Genomic DNA, 19,262 nt, shown 5'->3' on the forward strand with positions numbered 1-19,262 from the left:
ATATACACTATTGATACTATGTATAAAATAGACAACTGATGGGAACATACTGTATAGCACAGGGAACTCTACCTAATGCACTGTGGTGATCTGAATGGGAAGGGAATCCAAAAGGGAGGGGATATATGTATTTGTATAGCTGATTCATTTTGCTGTGCAGTGGAAGCTAACACAACATTGTAAAGCAACTATACTCCAATAAAAAATAATTTAAAAAAACTATGTATATGTGTCACTAATTTTAATAAGTAAAAACAAAAATTAGATTAAGTACAATTTATCATTCATGTTAGAATAAGAAAAGATAAGCACATGAGATGATTTTTTGAAAATGCAGATAAGTCTTGATTCCTTAAATGAGCCTTGCTGACATAAAATTGTTTTCTACTGTAGTAGAAAAAATAACGAATTTTCCTTCAGGCCTTAACTTAAAAAAAAATCTTGTCAATGAAATGTTGAAATGATAAAACACAATTTAAGAAAACGTCAGGTGATCTGTCAAACTGCTGTTTCTAGATCCTACGACATTTTAATTTTTATTACCTTTCAATAGAGAAAAATCTCTCTGTCAAACTGAACAGGTGAAGTTTTGAAAAGGGTAGAGAAAGGCTTTTCTCAGATTTCTAGCGCAATCAGCAACACAAGAGGTTGAAACTGTCAATTGGCAAAATATACAGCATTTCACAGACCCCGGGAAGTGCACTGCAAAATCAGGAAAATAAAATAACAGGGGGAAAATAAAAATAAATTCCACGGAATTCCCTAGAATTAGGAATATAATCAGACCCTCTGTGAGGATATAAAGCAAAATGGAATAGCAAAACAAATAATATTCACACAGTGAGAGATTTACTGATGTGTTCCTACCCTTGGGGCACTCCAGTTAAGCTTTGGAAATACACTGCCCCCCAGGGAATTGATAGCTTCTTGGACTTTAGTGGTGAACTCAGGAAATTCTGGTGCCTACAGAGAGAAAGAAGAAATCATTTGGGCAAGTCAGTATCATCACAACAAATACAGAAAACAAGATCAAAATCTCAAAGTTCAACACTTCAGGGCGTAAAAAATAATTTAGAATACAAATTACTATCGGAATTTCTGAACTCAGCTAAATAAAATCAATGATCAAATAGCATTTATCTGAAAAGGAAAAAAATATAACAAGTGCCAATGGCACTTTCCAAAACAATCAAGACCCACAAAGCTGAAGAGACAGATGTTACAAGGCACCTGGAGATGTGAGGAAGGAATGAACGGTTCTCTTAGCACCTATAAAACCAGTATCTATTAAATGAAAAGAGACAGATAGAATATCACCTGTGCATATACTCCAATTCTCAGAAATAATACCTCGCACTTAAGGGCCAGAAGCCTTTCCATTTGCAGGAAAAGATTCTTGGACGTTTCCCCAAAAGGCTTCATGAGAATAAGAAATAAATTATGTGGTTAACTGTATTTAAACGCTGCTATTTCCAGATAAGTTTTAATATAAACAAAATTTAAAAATAGGACCTTGGTGAAGTTAAAATGTTCTTTCCTTTCTGGTTGATTTTAAAATGTGTATTTTTAAAATTTTTATTTATTTATTTTTTGTGTGGTACGCGGGCCTCTCACTGCTGTGGCCCCTCCCGTTGTGGAGCACAGGCTCCGGACGTCAGCGGCCATGGCTCACGGGCCCAGCCGCTCCACGGCATGTGGGATCTTCCCGGACCGGGGCACGAACCCGTGTCCCCTGCATCGGCAGGCGGACTCTCAACCACTGCACCACCAGGGAAGCCCTATTTTTATTTTTTACAAATTTATTTATTTATTTTTGGCTGCATTGGGTCTTCGTTACTGCGCGCAGGCTTTCTCCAGTTGTGGCGAGCGGGGGCTACTCTTCGTTGTGGTGCGCGGGCTTCTCATTGCAGTGGCTTCTCTTGTTGCAGAGCACAGGCTCTAGGCGCGCGGGCTTCAGTAGTTGTGGCACATGGGCTCAGCAGTTGTGGCTCATGGGCTCTAGAGCGCAGGCTCAGTAGTTGTGGTGCACGGGCTTAGTTTTTCCACGGCATGTGGGATCTTCCCGGACGAGGGCTCGAACCCGTGTCCCCTGCATTGGCAGGCGGATTCTTAACCACTGTGCCACCAGGGAAGTCCCTAAAATGTGTATTTTGTACTGGTGAGTAACCAAAACATTCTAAGTGTTGTTTCAACCAGGAAATAAGGAGAAATACAGTGGTGACAGAACGTAAACGTAATTACAATTATGCTCTCCCTCGAGCCTTCTGTCACCATCAGGAGCACATGGACATAACGTAGAGAAAAGGGGAGTAAGAGAGATGGAAGTGGGGCCTACAGGAGAGACAAGAATACAAAAACACTAACACTGATGCTCTGCAGTCACTTTTTTCCTTTATATTTGCTGCCCCCTACTGGCAACTGCAAATACTGAAAAAGTCCAGTCATGACAAGTTCTTCCACAAGGGGAAGAAAAGTTACAATAGGTCTAGAATAAGCTAAGGGAGTAGGAGGTACAAACTACTGGGTGTAAGAGAGGCTACAAGGATATATTATTGTACGACACAAGGAATGATGCATTATTTTGTAAAACTGTAAATGGAGTATAACCTTTAAAAATTGTATAAAATTTTTTAAAATTAAAAAAGGAAATGATTATTATTGTTTCAAGTCACAAAGTTTTAGGATGACTTGTTATTCAGCAATAAATAATCAAATACCAAAAAGAAAAATGGCTTATGCTGATCCCCAAGATCTAATCCAGTTATGAGAAAAAACTATGACTCAATACACAGAGACACAGAACAAAAAATGAAAGTTAAAAAAAAAAAAAGGTAACATATTCCCCAGACAAGATACCAGCTTTAAGCAACAGGCTAGTGAGTGCAGGCAGAGATCAAGGGCAGGTTGGACTTCCTTTCTTTCTGCTGCAGGTGTACGTGACCTCTGGACTGGTCAGCAGCATCTTTCAGTTAGTTATCTGACAGCCTGCCTCCATCTCCATCCTCTGTTCTTCTTCTGCTTAGATACGTGAAACTAAACTGCAGCCATTTAGAGAGGTTTACAAAACGAATAACAGCCTTGAGTCCTTTATCTTCCATTCATCTCTCCCTCATTTCTGTTAAGGCAGTAATTTCCTTAGAATCCCCTGAAGTTGCTGGTTTGGCTACCCTAGAGCTCTATCCATAAAAAGTCATCTAAGATCTGCATTAGCAATATTTTTGATAAATGGCACAGTTACACAAATTGTACAATATGAGGGGTTCAATCTTCAAAGACAAAACAATTTAATTTTCCTATCCCATAAAAATTCACATATAAGGATTGCTTTATATTTCTGTATTACACTTTTTCTTTACCATATAAGTTATAGGTATACAATATAGTGATTCACAATTTTTAAAGGTTATACTTCATTTATAGTTATTGTAAAGTATTGGCTATTCTGTATCATTGATACATTTTAAAAGAGGCAATCGATTCCCTCAAATCCTCCAATTCAACTTTAAGAAATCCTGCCATAAGGATACTAAAACAAATTTAAATGATGAAAAGTTTATGTATTGTACAGAAAAATCTGTGCTTTCAGTGAAAGGCTACGTATTCTATACATACAGCACTTTCCGGGTTACCTGATTCTAGCTGGGTCTGCGAGCTAGTTTACAACTTGGTGAATTATAGGTAAGTGAAAACAATGAGAAGTATTTCTTACAGACGTGAAAATTCTACCCTGTCTGGTGGAAATCAGCTATCTTCCCTCCCACATATTCATCTCAATACTCCTAATCTATAAATGTGTCTGTCCTTTGGGTTCTCTTTTGAGACAGTTATAACATCTGTCTGGTTCCCTCATGAGTTAAATACAGCCTTCAACGTGTTGTCATTATTCTACCTTTTCCTGAAAATTATCTTTAACTAGTAATAGGGTTCTTTTAAGCTCACAGTTCAAGTCGATTTTAAATTCGCGGAACACCTCAGTTGTCTGAGAAAAGGTTCCTGTTTTAAGTCAGATAAAATCCACATTTTAAATCATATCCATGGACTTTCTATGATCCAAACTCACCTATCTTTCCAACTTTACCCACCACAGCCCCCCCGTATCACACCCATCAGAAAGGTTATTTCTTTAAAAAAATGTTTTAATCATGAAATAAATGTTTTAAATATACAAAAAATATATACCTGGATCCATACATTCAACAGTTTGACATGTCTGATCCAGACCTTTAAGTTTCTTAAGGAAAAAAATCACAGATACTAATGAAGTTCCTAATCTCCTTGCACTCCTCCCTAATGCTTCCCTCTCCCCACAGGCAACCATCATTACAGGAGTGGGCATATTCTTCTACAGTCCTGTTGTTATACTACGTGTGCCTGTCCATAAAACATAACATTTAAAAAATTTAAAGTAACTGTTGTCACTTGATATCTATACTTTTGGCAACTTGCTCTTTGAAATTCACCATTGTGCCTTTGGAATTTATCCATCTTGACTACTTGGTTCCATTTTTAATTTGGCACTTCTGTCACTACACTAATTACTAATTACTTGCAGTGGTAATTTTCCCTCCTTGGGTCCTGGCTCACATTCCTCTTCTGAGAGCGCTCTTCTGCCCTGAAAGCTCCCCTGCCCAACATCTAGCTCTCCCCAGTGAAACCCAATCACTTTTTAATTTTTTATTTTGAAATAATTTGAGAGTTTCAGAAGCATTAAAAGAAGAGTAACAAGAATTTCGACACACTCTTCACTCAGGCACTTTACCACATTGCTTTATCATTCTCCCCCTCAACTCCCTTTCTACATATAAGTAGGCAGGGGTAGGGGTGGGTGTGTGGGGGTGGGGGGATGTGGGGTGTGTGTGGGGGGGATGTGTGTGTGTGGTGTGTGTGTGTGTGTGTGTGTGTGTGTGTAAAGCAGTAACTTTTTTTTACATAACCCAGCCAAATTATCAAAATCAGGGAGGTAATGTGGATACAATACCATTATCTCATCTATGGATCTTATTCAAAATGTGCCCATTGTCCTGATAACGTCTTTTATAGCAAAAGAAAAATGGAACATTTTCCTCTGGCTCAGGACCCAGTCTAGAATCGAGCACTGCATTTCCTTGTCGTGTCTCCTTAATCTCCTTTCGGCTGTAACATTTCCTCTCTCTGTTGCTCTTTATCTTTCATGACCCTGACGTTTTGGAGAGTACAGGGCAGCGACTCTATGTAATTTCTAAAACGTTCAGTTTGCTGGTTGTTTCCTCATGACTGGTTTCAGGTTGTGCATTGTTGGCAGGTGATGTGTCCTTCTGTGCCTTGTACAAGGAGACAGGCGATGTAGGTCTGTCCCATCACTGAGAAGGTTAACTTTGGTCACACTGGTGCCAGCTCTTTCCACTGTGAAGGTACTGTTTTTCTCTTTAAAACTAGTAAGTAATTTTGGTGGACATAACTTTGAGAATACTCAAGTATCCTCATCAAATATTCACCCATGAGTTTTAACATCTATTCCATCAATTATTACTATAATGGTTGCTAATGGTGATTTCCAATTCTATCATTCCTTCTACAATTATCAGTTGGTGCCTTTTCTACTATAAAGAAGGGCTTTCTCTTCTGCTCCATTTATTTAATTTAATCATTTGTTTATGTCAATATGGGACCATGGATTCTAATTTTAGTCAATGGTTATACTCCATTATTATTATTGTTTTGTTATGGTGTTCACATATGTGGCCAGTGGGAGCCCATTCAGGCTAACTTCTGGGTCCTCTGTGTCATGACCCATCATTCCTACTTTCTGACACAAGTTGTTGCAGGCTCATCTTTACCATGCCACCCCCATTCTTTAATTTCTCAAGGAGCTTCAACTCCTTTTAGTGGAGAATGCTATTTAGACACCAAGATCAGGGCACTAGGTGTGCTCACTGCCACCACGATGTCATTATGTCACTTTTAGAGCTAAGCAGAGTTTGGTAAACACACACACACATTATTAATTTCTGTATCTATCTATATTAAAAAAACATGAGTTGATGCTGATCATCCTTACACTTAGCATCCAGGCCAAATATCACTTCTCCCTTGAATGATTTCTAGATGCCCTTGGTGGTAACCGTCCTCTCTGGGTTTTTTGGGGGGTTTTTTTGCGGTATGCGGGCCTCTCACTGCTGTGGCCTCTTCCGCTGCGGAGCAAAGGCTCCGGACGTGCAGGCTCAGCGGCCATGGCTCACGGGCCCAGCCGCTCCGTGGCATGTGGGATCTTCCCAGACCGGGGCACGAACCCACGTCCCCTGCATCGGCAGGCAGACTCTCAACCACTGCACCACCAGGGAAGCCCTGTCCTCTCTGTTTGACAGCACTTTGTCATCACCCCCAAATTGGAGCATCTTTCCTCACTGGTTTATATACTCCCTAATGTCAGGAATCAAATCACAGTCATCTTTATTTACTTCATAGAACCTACTACAGGGCGCTGAATATGGGCAAAAACTAAGATGTATGCTGAACTGAACAGAATTTTCATAAAAGGAGAGGAACTGACCTGAGTGATATCCAGAGCAAAATAAACATGTAAACTTGCCTTTTCTGCATGTGTGGGCACACTTTTTATACCTAAGGAAATGTTTAGGCACCTGCACTTTTTTTCCCTTGTACCCTGGACATCATATCTCTTCCATCAAAATAAACAGAAATATCTATTTAGAACTGCATTAGAATATACCCTCCTCTAAAACTAGTTTCCTTTATTGTGCCTTTACATTTATTTGTAAGCAATTTTACATAAATCTTTCGCTTTTATCTCAAAGTATGAGAAGCTTCATTTGCCTCCCATATTTTTAGAAATACTCTCATTCCTTTAAAAAGATTTTTGTTAAAACATATTTTAAGTTGAATTTGACAACACTCTTAGCCTGAAAGACTAAAACATGCTCAATCAACTTCTACAGGGACTTCCCTGGTGGCACAGTGGTTAAGAATCCACCTGCCAATGCAGAGGACAGGGGTTAGAGCCCTGGTCCGGGAAGATCCCACATGCCGCGGAGCAACTAAGCCCGTGCGCCACAGCTACTGAGCCTGCGCTCTAGAGCCCAGGAGCCACAACTACTGAGCCCACATGCCACAACTGCTGAAGCCCGGTGCCTAGAGCCCGTGCTCCACAACAAGAGAAGCCACTGCAATGAGAAGCCTGTGCACCGCAACAAAGAGTAGCCCCCGCTCGCCACAACTAGAGAAAGCCTGCGTGCAGCAACAAAGACCCAACGCAGCCAAATATAAATAAATTAAATAAATTTAAAAAATTAAAAATAAAAAAATTAAAGGGAGGGGCTTCCCTCGCCATCCGGTGGTTAAGACTCCGTCCTTCCAATGCAGGGGGCACGGGTTCGATCCCCGGTCGGGGAACCAAGATCCCACATGCATGGCCAAAAAATAAAATAAAGGTGTATTTTTATTTATTTATTTTTTTAAAGGTGTATTTTTTTAAAAAATGAAAATAAAAATAAAAGGGAAAAAAGGGCGCACCATGTTTGCCTGTAAACAGTGATTTAAGTTATTTTTCAAAATAATAAATAAAAGCTTGAAAAGGTGAGTAAATGGGGATTTAGAGTGATCTGTGTTGAAACCCGGAAGCACCCCAGGGGGACAGCGCGAGGTGGTCCCCACACCTCAAGGCTCTTACCGTAAGCGTGGCTGTGTTCTCGTCGTCCGACCACTGCGTGGAGAGGAGGACAGAAACAGAACGTTAAATGTGGACAGTGTACTGGGCTTCCAAAAAGCAGTGCCCCATCTAAAAAGCACCCATACACAGGAGACAGCTTTTCCTGAACACAAAGTATGTGTCCAAGGGAAATTTTCATGTAATTTCTCACTTGATTGAATCTATGCTAAGATCTCAAAGCCAGCACCATTTCAGAGAACATTTTGATTAGAACACATTATGGAACAGTTTATATTATTTTGAACCAACCTGTATTTCTTCTGCATCATTATCAGTGTCTGGCTGAGAACATGTTGGCGGATCTTCCCTGGAAGAACATAAAATTTAAATTGAGCAAGAGAAAGCTTTGGTGCTGTGCAGTCATAATTGCAGGTGTGCTAAGTATATATATATTTTTAAAAAGCCTTAGAATTGGAGGATAATGTTAGGAAAAGTTCACTTTTTGAGACAGAAACTAATAAAAACCAACATGAAATTAAGAAGAGTATACGTCCAATAAGAGATGGCGGAATAAAAACTTCCTGCCCTCTTCTCAGAAATCACTAGAAACAAGGAAAAGAAAAACTCAAACTCCACCTGTGAGTACACTAAGAATCCAGTCTCAATCCCGATATAAGAGAAAGTGCTGCCCAAGACAAGGAAGACCAGACGGGATGAAGGAAGCCACAGAAGGAACTGCTGGAGGAGCTGTTCCGGGCAACCGCTGGACACCCTGCGGGCGCAGCCAAAAATCTTTTGTTTACATAGTGAAAACAGCGTGTGTGGGCTGGTGGCAGGAGTTACCCTGGATCTGGACTGGCACCACTGGAGGGCATGGGGGAGGAAGAGAAAGACATACTCAGACATGCTGTCTTAGAAGGAGCCAGTGGGCAAAGTGGGTGTTGAAAAGGGCCATTAACAGCCAATCCTTACCGCCTGGGGCGAAGCAAGGGCTGAAAGACCGCAGAGGCAGCGACACTGCCCAGGCCTATGAAGAACTCCCTCTTGAAATGCTACTTAAATGATTTAAAAGATCCCAAGGGAAAAAGCACCAGAGAGGAGACAACTGCAGAGAAGAGACAATGAAAGTCTGGAAAACAGAAAGCCAGTGGCGGGGGGACCCAGTTGGCAACAGGCAGACCCTGGAGCCATCACACACGATGGGACCACAGCTCCGGCTTCAAAAGGGGTGACCTGAGTGAAGTCCGTGAAGAGGGCAGGGAGGCACGCCGAGCTGTCCTCAGCTGGCACACCCCAGCAACTCAACCTCCTCCGTGGACCAAACCAGGTAAGGGCTCCGGTCCTTAATGCCCTAGAGGAAAATCGGTGTGAAATGCTAGAATACGACGAAGTCATAAGTGGAAGTCATGTTAACAGTGAGACCTCTAGTCCCCTTCCTCCCTCCCTGCTCCCCCAATACAGACAGATTAGAGGACTCATCTCTGTAGATACTGGAAAACCCCCGGGGAAAGACTCACAAATAACTGTCATCTGGGAATCTTCCATCAATACCTGCTGGATGCTGGCACTCTTAGTCAACAAGCCCCACCTGGGCACACAAAGGTGTGTGTGTGTGTGTGTGTGTGTGTGTGTGTGTGTGTGTGTGTGTGTGTGTGTGTGTGTGTGTGTGTGTGTGTGTGTGTGTGTGTGTGTGTGTGTGTGTGTGTGTGTGTGTGTGTGTGTGTGTCTGTGCATCCCTCACTCTTAAAATATGAATAAAGGCCTAGAATCATGAGAAAACTAAAGAAAGGCTCCAAGATGAGAAAAGAGTTTTTAAAAAGAGAGAGAAAAGGTACATGGATGAAATAAAGACAATACAGGAACCAGATGAAAAATAATTTTTTAAATCATAAATATCCTCAAAGATAAAAGATACTGCATTCATGAGAGGAGGCCAGAGGACAAGGTTGGACTTGTAGAAACTGAAAACGTGGTAGCCGAAATCTAAAAATTCAACAGAATGAATGGCAAAATCAAGGAAATTTTCCAGAAAGTAAAACTAAGAAGACAGACAATAGGGAAGAAATGATAAAATTCAGAATTAATCCAGTAGACCCAGCCTCTAAATAATAGGAGTTCCAGAAAGAGAAGCAAGAAAATAAGAGGAAATGATCAAAGACATAATATTTTTAACTGTTCTAGAACGAAAGAGCCCACCAAGTACACATCACAATGAATGGGAAAAACAAAAACAAGAAACTCTGATGATATATTTACAAAGATGGCCACAACAATTCTTCCCATCTTGACATGCCCCTTTGCAGGGTGACTTTGCCACTCTTCCCATCAAGAAATGGCATCTGTTTTCCCACCCCTTTAATTCAAACTGGCTTCAAGACTCATTGTGACCAACAAAATGTAGCACAAGCGACACCATGTGATGCTGAACCTAGGTGTCAAGTCTTTACAGCTTCCGTGCCCCCGTTTTTGGAATGTTGCCACCACCACATAAAGGAGCTGAGTCTGAGGCTGAGAAATCACAAGGAAAGAGAAGCCCAGGTGACAGTCAGCGTCTGCTGCCAGACATGAGTGAGGCATCTTAAAACCATCCAGTTTTTATGGTCGAGCCACCAGACCACTACAGCTGCAAGAGCGACCTCAGCAAGACCAACAGAAGACTTGCCCAGTGTCAAGCATTACAGAGGCTCTGAGATTTTACCCCACTTGCAAGCTAACAAGTTAGCCTGCCAGAGTTCATGGACTCTGGCAGAAGACAGGGGACTCCTGGGTCAGAAACAAAGGACTCACAGTACAAAGCATGAGCTCCATCTTCGAATCAGTTCCCTCTGGCCCCTCACGCCCCGTGGGAGGTCAAGGAGTGACCCAGGTTTGTGTTACAATTGAGGAACCCTGAACTTAGAGAATCTCATCTTTTATAATGAGCTGCAGGTAAACCTGGCTGGTCTTTGACCCAAGAGGTGACACTGTCTTTATCTGTACTAGACAGTAACAAGCCTGCTCTCTGCTAGGGAGAGACACTATCTCTATCTTCCAAGGCCATCTGCTGCATAAACGTCTTTGAAAAGACAATCAGGAACAAAAGCTGTCAGTGCCTCTGCTCAAAAGACATGCAGAGACCCAAGGAGAAGTGTCTCTCAACACCCAGCTGAGCAAACATTGACACATAAAATGGTCACGTTTTAAGTCACTAACTTTAGGCAATACAGATGACTATCATGAAATAACAACACAAAAGGTACTCAATGAACTTAAAAATGCATTTATCACTCTAAAACACCACTTTTGATTTTTGTTAGTATAACAAAATACATTAAAAAAAATATTTGTAATCGGTGTATTCATACAGTTCTTCAGAAAAACGTATTGCAATTCCTACCATGGGATGTGTCACTGAAATGGAAAAGATGATGGAGTGTATACACTGGCAAGTTCACCAGAATTGCTTTCCAAGGTAAACCTCTAAATACTGAGGACTGAGTTGATGTTAATATTTAGAAGTATTCTCTGTCTTCTACATCCCAGCTAGCACTGAGCTGGTACCTAAAAGCCGTGGGAAATGTGAGAGCACTGGCTTTGGAGGCAGACAGACGTCAGAATATGTCAGTTCTGCCTCTGTTAGTCGCGAGCGTGGCACCAGAATCCCATCTATAAAACGAGGATGACAGTAGCTACTCTGCAGTTGTGAAGACTCAAAACATGAATGAATCTAACGTGTGTTTTATAATTGGCATCTATTGTCATTCTCCTTAAGGGAGACGATCAGGAAAGAAAGAACTCCCGGGGCCAAAAGGGGACAGTGAAGATTGGCACCTACTTGGGAGCGCTGAGTCAAACCACCCGAATCCGACCCAGCTTGTGAGCCCAGGTCAGGCGCCGCCTCTTCTGTACAAACTCCCTGCACCGCCCCAGCTTACAGTGATTATTTCAACTCCAAAAACATGGCTTAACAGAACACTGGGTGCTTTTACTCCAAAAGCGGACACCTATTTATTTACATCTTTGACTTGGCGACTAATTAAGCCTGGACTCCCAAGGCAGGATGTCCCACCCATCTTTTTTTGTTTGTTTGTTTTAAATGGAAAGTTGATTTGCTCAGTACACCAGACACCCATCTTGTTATCCCAGTAGCATGCTCGGCACCCAACTCATAGTAGGCACCCAGTAATGTGCAATGAAAACGAATCACTGTCTACACCAGAAATGTGTGCTACCAGCCTCCTTTCCTGCAGGCAATGATAACCAAACCAAGCACGTCAAGATCTTCCATGCCTCAGAGCCCTCCTTAATGCTGCTCCCTCAGACTTGAAGATTCTTCCCTTTGCCCTTCAACTGACTGCTTTCCACCCAAACTTCCTAACTGAGAGGCTCGTAAGTTACCTCTTTGGGGTATTCCCTGACCCGCCCTGAAATCCTCAGCCCCAGCCCGCTCCCAGTAATTTAATACGTCAATGGCCACCCCATTTCCTTCACAGCCCTTACCACAATTTTCACGTATATATTTACTGGTGTGTTTGTTTAATGTGCGGACTGAGATTAATGATAATGGTGAGGACAGTTAGTATTTCTTAAGAGCATACAATGTACTAGGCATTATTATATTTATAAACATTAAATATTTATGGCTAAACATTTTATGCATTATCTCCTTTTATCCCTGCAACAACCCTATTTACAGAAGAGGAAACTGAGGCACAGAGAGCTAGAAATGAGCAAAGATAGGATTTAGCCCTAGGCAATGTGACTGACAGACCAGCACTGTGCTATTTGACTCCCATAAAACACAAAGCTGAACTGTCAACTCCAAAAAGGCAGGGTCCCTACCTGATTTGTGCGTTACTGGAGAGCAGAGTGAAGTGCCGTGTGCTGTATCGCACCGCTTAACAGTGTTTAACAGGCCTGCCTCTGCCAGAAGCTCATGCACACATCTGGCCAACGAAAAACATCACAGGAGCTCTTCCACAAGCTCAGAGCACTGAAATCTACCCAGGCCTTTCTAACAGCGGGAGGCATTTGCTTTACACTCCCATTTATGTAAGCTTATTAAGTGTTCTATATTTAAAAATAATAAAGTTACGTCTGTAAATATCCCACGGTTGAGACTCACCTACCTATTCTGTTTCCTTATCCTGCAATTATTCCAAGTCAATGAGGCTCTAAATTAATAATTTCCAGGTTATTAAGGGGTTGAGAATACCAAAAACAGAATTATAATCTAGAAAGCTACACAGAAGATCCATCAGACCAAAAAATATATATATATGTATATATATGTGTGTGTGTGTATATATATATATACACACACACACATATACACGTATATATACATATACATATACATACAGACACACATACATATTTATGGTAAAATTAGTGTTACTGAAAACATACACAATTCTAATTATATTTCTGAGTTCATTTACTGAAGAAACGTTCATCAAGCACCTCTTGTGTATCAGGCACTGTTCCAAGAGCTGGGAACACAACTGTCCAAGTCCCTGTTCTCATGAAGACTGTACTCTAATAGAACCACTAAGGGAATGATGTCAGATGGAAATAAGTATTATACTGAAAAATAAAGTGAGGTTAGGAGATAAAAAGTGATGCACCAAAATGTGGTAATCCATACAATGGAGCAGTATTTAGCCTTGAAAAGGAAAGTAATTCTCACACATACTGTAACATGGATGAACCTCAGGACATTATGCTGAGTGAAATAGGCCAGCCGCAGGAGGACAGGTACTGTGTGATTCCTCTTGTATGAGGTATTTAGAGAAGTCAAATTCACAGGCACAGGAAATAGAATGGTGGTTGCCAGGGGCTGGTGGACGGGAGCGATGGGGAGTCAGTGTGTAATTGGCACAGAGTTTCAGTTTTTCAAGATGGCAAGAGCTCTGCAGATGAATGGTAGTGATGGTTGCACAACATTATAACTGTACTTAATACCACTAAACTGTACACTTAAAAATAGTTAATATAGTAAATTTTATGTTATGTATATTTTATCTCAATAAAAAATATATTTTTTAATAATTCTAAGGGAAAATTATTTCCAACCTAGAATTCTATTAAAAAAACGAGTGACGTTATCAGTAAGGGTTACCATTAAGCTACTTCAGAAAGGAAAGAGAAGGATGAACACTTAGATAACATGACTTCTGAGCAGAGACCTGAATGAAAAAATAGGAATGACATTAAAGTATGATTCTTAAACTTTTTCCAGGTTGCACTAAAAACACTGAAGCATGGTACTTTCCTTTATAAACAGTGGAACTACTTGAACAAAAGGAATAGTTATCATACACATTTTCTAAAAGTAGAGATGAAAGGAATTACTCAATTTCACAACTTGTAATTATTAGTAGAGGAAGTACTCAATTTTGAAAATCTTATCAACTGAGCATTGACAAGGAATACAGAACAAAGATCAGCACATAATTTTAACTAGGGTAAAAAGGGAGAGAATGGGGCCAAAGCTAATGTACTTATTTTACATGGTAATCGCTGAGATTTAATCATTACAAATTTCTTTATGCTAAAATTTAAAGAACTTTTTTCTGATATGCCTTACCTTCCTGACACCACCAAAGTTCCATCATCAAGTAAATAATCCTTCACATTCTGCGGAAGTGGAAGAATGACACTAAAAAAAAAAAAAAAATGCACATACCAAAAAGAAGGGCATCAATTTTAAAGACCAACCATAAGCAGAGAAAAAAAGTTCAAAACTCAATTTCTGATTTACTTGTTCCCTTTATTTTAATATGAAGTGGGAAATGTTAATGATGGACATTTGGCAGCAGCAGACTGGAAATTAGGACAATATGAATAAATACTGTGGTAAACTAAATTAGGTGCATATAATTACCCCCATTGTCTCGGTGATAAAGAGACAAAAACCAGCCAAATCCAAAGAACTGGACTGAAATCACAGTATGAAAGCAACAAGCTCAGAATTCTGAGTACAAGGGTTATGTGCCTTTAAGAAATTAGAGCCCTGCAGGTATTTGCAGCAACACAGGAAATGAGCAAACAAATCAGAAGATGAACAGCATCTGACCACCTTCTAAGATATGGGGAGGAAGCAGGCTTAAGATGTGGAAACCATTCTTTGGTTGGCAATGAGCGTGTAAGGCTAAGAATTCACGGTAAGTTTGGATGTGCATTCTATTCACCTGATCACCAGAGTACACAGCTGCTTACCTGGGCATGCTTCAGTTGAATTGGTTTCAGACAATCATAATTAAGGAATGGCAAAGCCTATGTGAGAAAACTAGAAAGTTGCATGGGAAGGCATCAAATGCCTAAATAAATAAATGAATAACCTTTCCTCTTTATATTTGATATACAAGCCTCATTTACCATCATCTTGTTGTCTATTTAATAATCACTGATCATGTTATAAACATTCACTTGTGTTACTGTTTATTAAATACGTTTTTTTCTTTTGGGAAAAAAAAAAGGGATGGCAAAGCCATACTTGATATCACTTGAAAAAACGTATGGGATAATTTGGTTTTTTATTCTGTAATAATCATCAAAAATCCTGCCACAGATACCTAAAATGCTATTACTTTGATCTTGAGGCATGTATTTTTTAAAAACTGAAAACGATTATGGCCTGCTTTCAGAGAGACCATCATTGACTTATAACAGTATGCTTCATTTATTTATTGAATAAGTTTTTTGGCACATTACAGATGGATTTTATGCACAGGAAAGATTATTCATGAGCTACTTCAGTTTTAGAAATTAATATCTGATTTATCAAAATTACAATTTCACATTCAAAAGCTTACTTCTTCTTCAGGCTTTTAAGTTCAACTGCCAAATCTTATTCTTCTATTTGTAAATCTGCTAAATTTTAATGAAATTTCAAGTGAGTCTTTGAAACTTAAAAGTTGCTTTAAATTTTTTAACTCTTGTAAAAATAATCTATTCAACTTTCTTTTTAAATATGTCAATTGTCTAATTACAGGTAAGCCTTTCCAAGTATTCAACTCTTACAAAACCAGTGAATTAAATTGTAAGTACAGTGAATCTAAGGTTCTTGCAAACATTCCAATTGAAACTGAAAAACTTAAAAAATTTTCTTATATCTTTTAACGTATCACAATTCTAAACCAATTACACAATTTAAATTTGAAACACAGGCTAACCTGTTATACATATGCCAATTGTTCTCAAAAAGGCAAATTCTTAAGGATATTAAATAAACTAAACAGGAGAAAAAAACCCTCAAGTTTGAATTATTTCATCACCTCTATATATAATTCTAGCTCTTCCTGGGGTTAAAGATACTTACCCAACAATGTCAGCCCAAGAGAATTAGACATGACCTTCCTAAGAGAATTTGAAGTTTACCTTCTCATGGGCCTGAGACTGAGAAATATCGGCAGGGATGCTGCTTCCTAGACATTAGGGTGATTTTCCTGACCACAATAAGAGCAGAGAGAGCCCTCTTCTATGTCAGTAACATCTCTGAGTCCCCAAATCGATGATTTCCGAGTCCACGTCCCTTGTTTCTGAGTTACACTAATTCTCAAGTCTGATGTGAATCCTGACTTTCCCTCCAGGTTGCATCATCCCTTGACTGGATTTGAAACATCTATTTACTGTTTGATTCCATTGTGAATTCTCTGCATATTTTTCCTATTTGGAGGGTCTACAACTCTTACATGTATGAGCCTCACCGAGTTAGATTCTGCATCGTTCTCATGAGTCCCTGAGTCCTGCTGTCACAGTTCTAAAGTCGCCCTAATGACGTGACCTTGCATTATGTTACCTAAGTCACGGAGGAATCCTAGATGACTCCATTAAGAACTGAACGCCTAGGAGTGGGAAAAGATACAAAAGAAAAATAAAAATCACAGTACAATATGATAAGTGCTGTACCAAGTGCAGATGTACCAAAGGCCACCAAAATTCTGAAGAAAAGGGAACCATGCCTGAGAGACTGAGGCCATAAATAAGTCATGGCCAGGCGTACTTGACCCAAAGCTACTGAGGCTGTCGAAAAAGAGCTTAAATCAGTCACTGAAATCCACGATGCAGGCAAGACTCCATGAGGCCCAAATGAAAGATGTAAAAGATTTAATGACAAAGTACCTATCCCATCAAGTCGATATAATTCTATACACAAAGACAAGCTAATCTAATGGAATGGAGGTTGCAGGGGCCTTTAAAAGATTATTTATAACTTTCATATTTGAAGAAAGAAACATTTAGAAAGGAGAGTGGATGGCCCAAAGTCATCTAGCTACTTATTCTTAAGCCTGAGTCAAAGTTCTAGAACATGTCAAAAAATGATTCTATATTCTTTCCTCCATAATCATCTCTGAACCTTGATTAATAAACACCAAATAATAAGGCTGAGTCAATAACCAGAATATGGTTTCTCGGCATTAAAGCTGACAATGACAATGACAAACCTAACACAACTCCACCAGAATGACCTGGGTCGTGGAGGGACATCCTGCCATATGTTGGGTTCCAGTGATGACACCACAGAACTAACTAGAGTTACAGTTCAAAGACAGAGGAAAGAATACTTTCAGGCAACACAGCTTAGTTGTGGACTGGTAAAAAAAAAAGAAAAAAAAAATCCCACCCCTTGGTTTATTTTTCACTCCCAGCTTCACATGAATGGTACACATTTTAAGTGAACTAAAATTATTTTGCTTCAATGGAGCTTTGATTAAATCAAAAACATTAACAATGAGCAGCTTTTTGTACTATATGCCAGAAACAGTGGCAAGCATTTTTAATGCTTTATCTCATTTAATTCTCATGACAATCCTACTATTTTCTCAATTTTCCAGATGGGGCTTAGAGAGATTAAGCGATTTGCACAAGATGCTGGTGGAACCAAAATTCCACGCCAGACAGATGGCCCTGACTCTGGAGTCCAATTCTTAACCATTATACTTTACTGCTGAAGGCAAAGAAAAACTCCGCCAGAGGTGACAAAGGTGCCTGCACACAAAGCACATGGCAGTTTCGAGTGAACTCCGTGTGAAAATGTCTGACAGGCTCACAAATATACCTTCTATCACGCCAATACAAAATAAATAATTCTAGCATCATCTCAGACCCTAAGCCTCTTTCGATTATGCAAGATAATGAAGGACTGGCACATCATATAAGAAGATAAAGTCCACTGCTGCTGTTGAAGCTCTTCCTTCTGTTTTGGTGTGACTTCAACCATCTTCAAATGCAAAGCTCCTGCGAGATGCTCTAACCTCCATTACACCCTGGATAACTGGGAGCTGATTCTATGTATGAATAACAGGATAGAAAAGATCTGTCTTTTGAATAATCTCCTTGGGCTTGTCCAAACACTCAGGGTCTCAAAAGTTTCCCTCTCTGTATTCACACGCTGCACCGAGAATGAAAAGGGAAGATGCATATCTAAAAAGGTGGCAATCTAGCCCTAAAGGGGGAGCGCCAAAAGACAGAAAATCTTACCCGTGGATACGCAGCTCTTTGATCTATCCGCCTTAGTGTGGGAAAGCCTACCCTTGCATCACGCTCCAGATGTCACGACTGCTTTTGAACATTTGAGGATATTCTCCGAGCTGCCTTGCCTACATTACCTCGAATGACCGGGTGAAGGATGAAAACAGTTAATCCTCTGCTTGCCCTGCAAACTGGTCATAGATTCCTTGTTGTGGGCCAGAGAACTAGAAAACAAATCCTGTTCCACTTCTCTTTCAGGCGGCTTCCATCCCTAACAACACATAAGTATACTTTACTAATGCTTTCCATCTACACTATCATGTTGGAGCTTCACAATGGAATTTGAGGTTGGGTCTGTATCATTGTTCTCATTTGATAGTGACCAAAAACTATCAAGTCCCCCAGCGGGTTAGTCAGTGGTAAAGCCCAGACTACCCAGTTCTGCTGATCACCTCCCCCCGCTGGCAATTCTAAAGGCAGTTAAGGTGAACTCCCAAGCCTGAACTAGCTTCATCTGCTCCTCAGAACGCCTCTGACCTTCACTGAGCCACGACACTGCCCTTCTACCTCCCCAGCACCCTCCCTGATGCACAACAGGGGGCACAGCAAACATGGATCGACTTCATTCATCTCCCCACCCGAAATACCACCAGGAAGTCGAAATCTCGGCCCTGGCGCTCCCATCCAGGCCTGCAGTTTTTTTATGGAGCTGGGAGTCGCCCCAAATGTCGCAATCCCCTTTTGCCCGTTGCCTCGGCGTAACCCCTCTCGTCTCACCTCTTGATGGTGAGGCTTCTGAACAGTGGATACCACGCGGAGAACTGACAGTGCAGCACATGCTCCTTCTTCATCCTCCAGCCGCCCCCGCCGCCGCCGTCGCCGCCGCCTCTCTCTCTCCTCCCAGCACCCTCCCGGAACCCTGGTCTCCCGTCCCGGAAGTGCCCGCCGAGCTGGTTTGGTGAGAGGACACTTCCGGTCTATTAAGCAAGGAGGAAGGAGCGAAGAAGGAGCGGAGAGAAAGAATCTTGGGGCGTGCTTTTTTAGGGTACACGCACACGCAGACGCACACACACAGAGTTCTGTCCCCGGGAGAGGAATTCCGAAACTGTTGAGACGAGGATTGTAAATGCAGGGCTCCTCTTCTCGTCTAGCCGCGCACTGC

At 40.8% G+C, this 19,262-nt stretch overlaps 1 protein-coding gene across 10 annotated transcripts in view; it reads right to left on the reverse strand.

Annotated features, from left to right (window-relative positions):
* The window catches only part of CDC123 (cell division cycle 123), a 59,696-nt gene extending 40,465 nt beyond the window's left edge, over positions 1–19,231 (reverse strand). For 2 of the 10 annotated variants that reach the window (XM_089906496.1, XM_089906491.1), the window contains exons 1-5: positions 14,214–14,285; positions 13,320–13,536; positions 7,955–8,012; positions 7,667–7,699; positions 868–963 (exon numbers count right to left, since the gene is read on the reverse strand). In XM_089906496.1, coding sequence (XP_089762622.1) covers positions 868–963; positions 7,667–7,699; positions 7,955–7,974 — 149 coding nt within the window. In that variant the 5' untranslated portion in view covers positions 7,975–8,012; positions 13,320–13,536; positions 14,214–14,285. The other 8 variants (XM_089906494.1, XM_022580309.2, XM_089906487.1 and 5 more) reach the window with 8 other exon arrangements.
* Positions 19,232–19,262: the final 31 nt, after the last annotated feature.

This window comes from Delphinapterus leucas, chromosome 2 (genome assembly GCF_059928025.1).
Source record: "Delphinapterus leucas isolate spDelLeu-1000000601 "Yukka" chromosome 2, BTC_Dleu_Yukka2, whole genome shotgun sequence".
Lineage (NCBI taxonomy): Eukaryota > Metazoa > Chordata > Mammalia > Artiodactyla > Monodontidae > Delphinapterus > Delphinapterus leucas.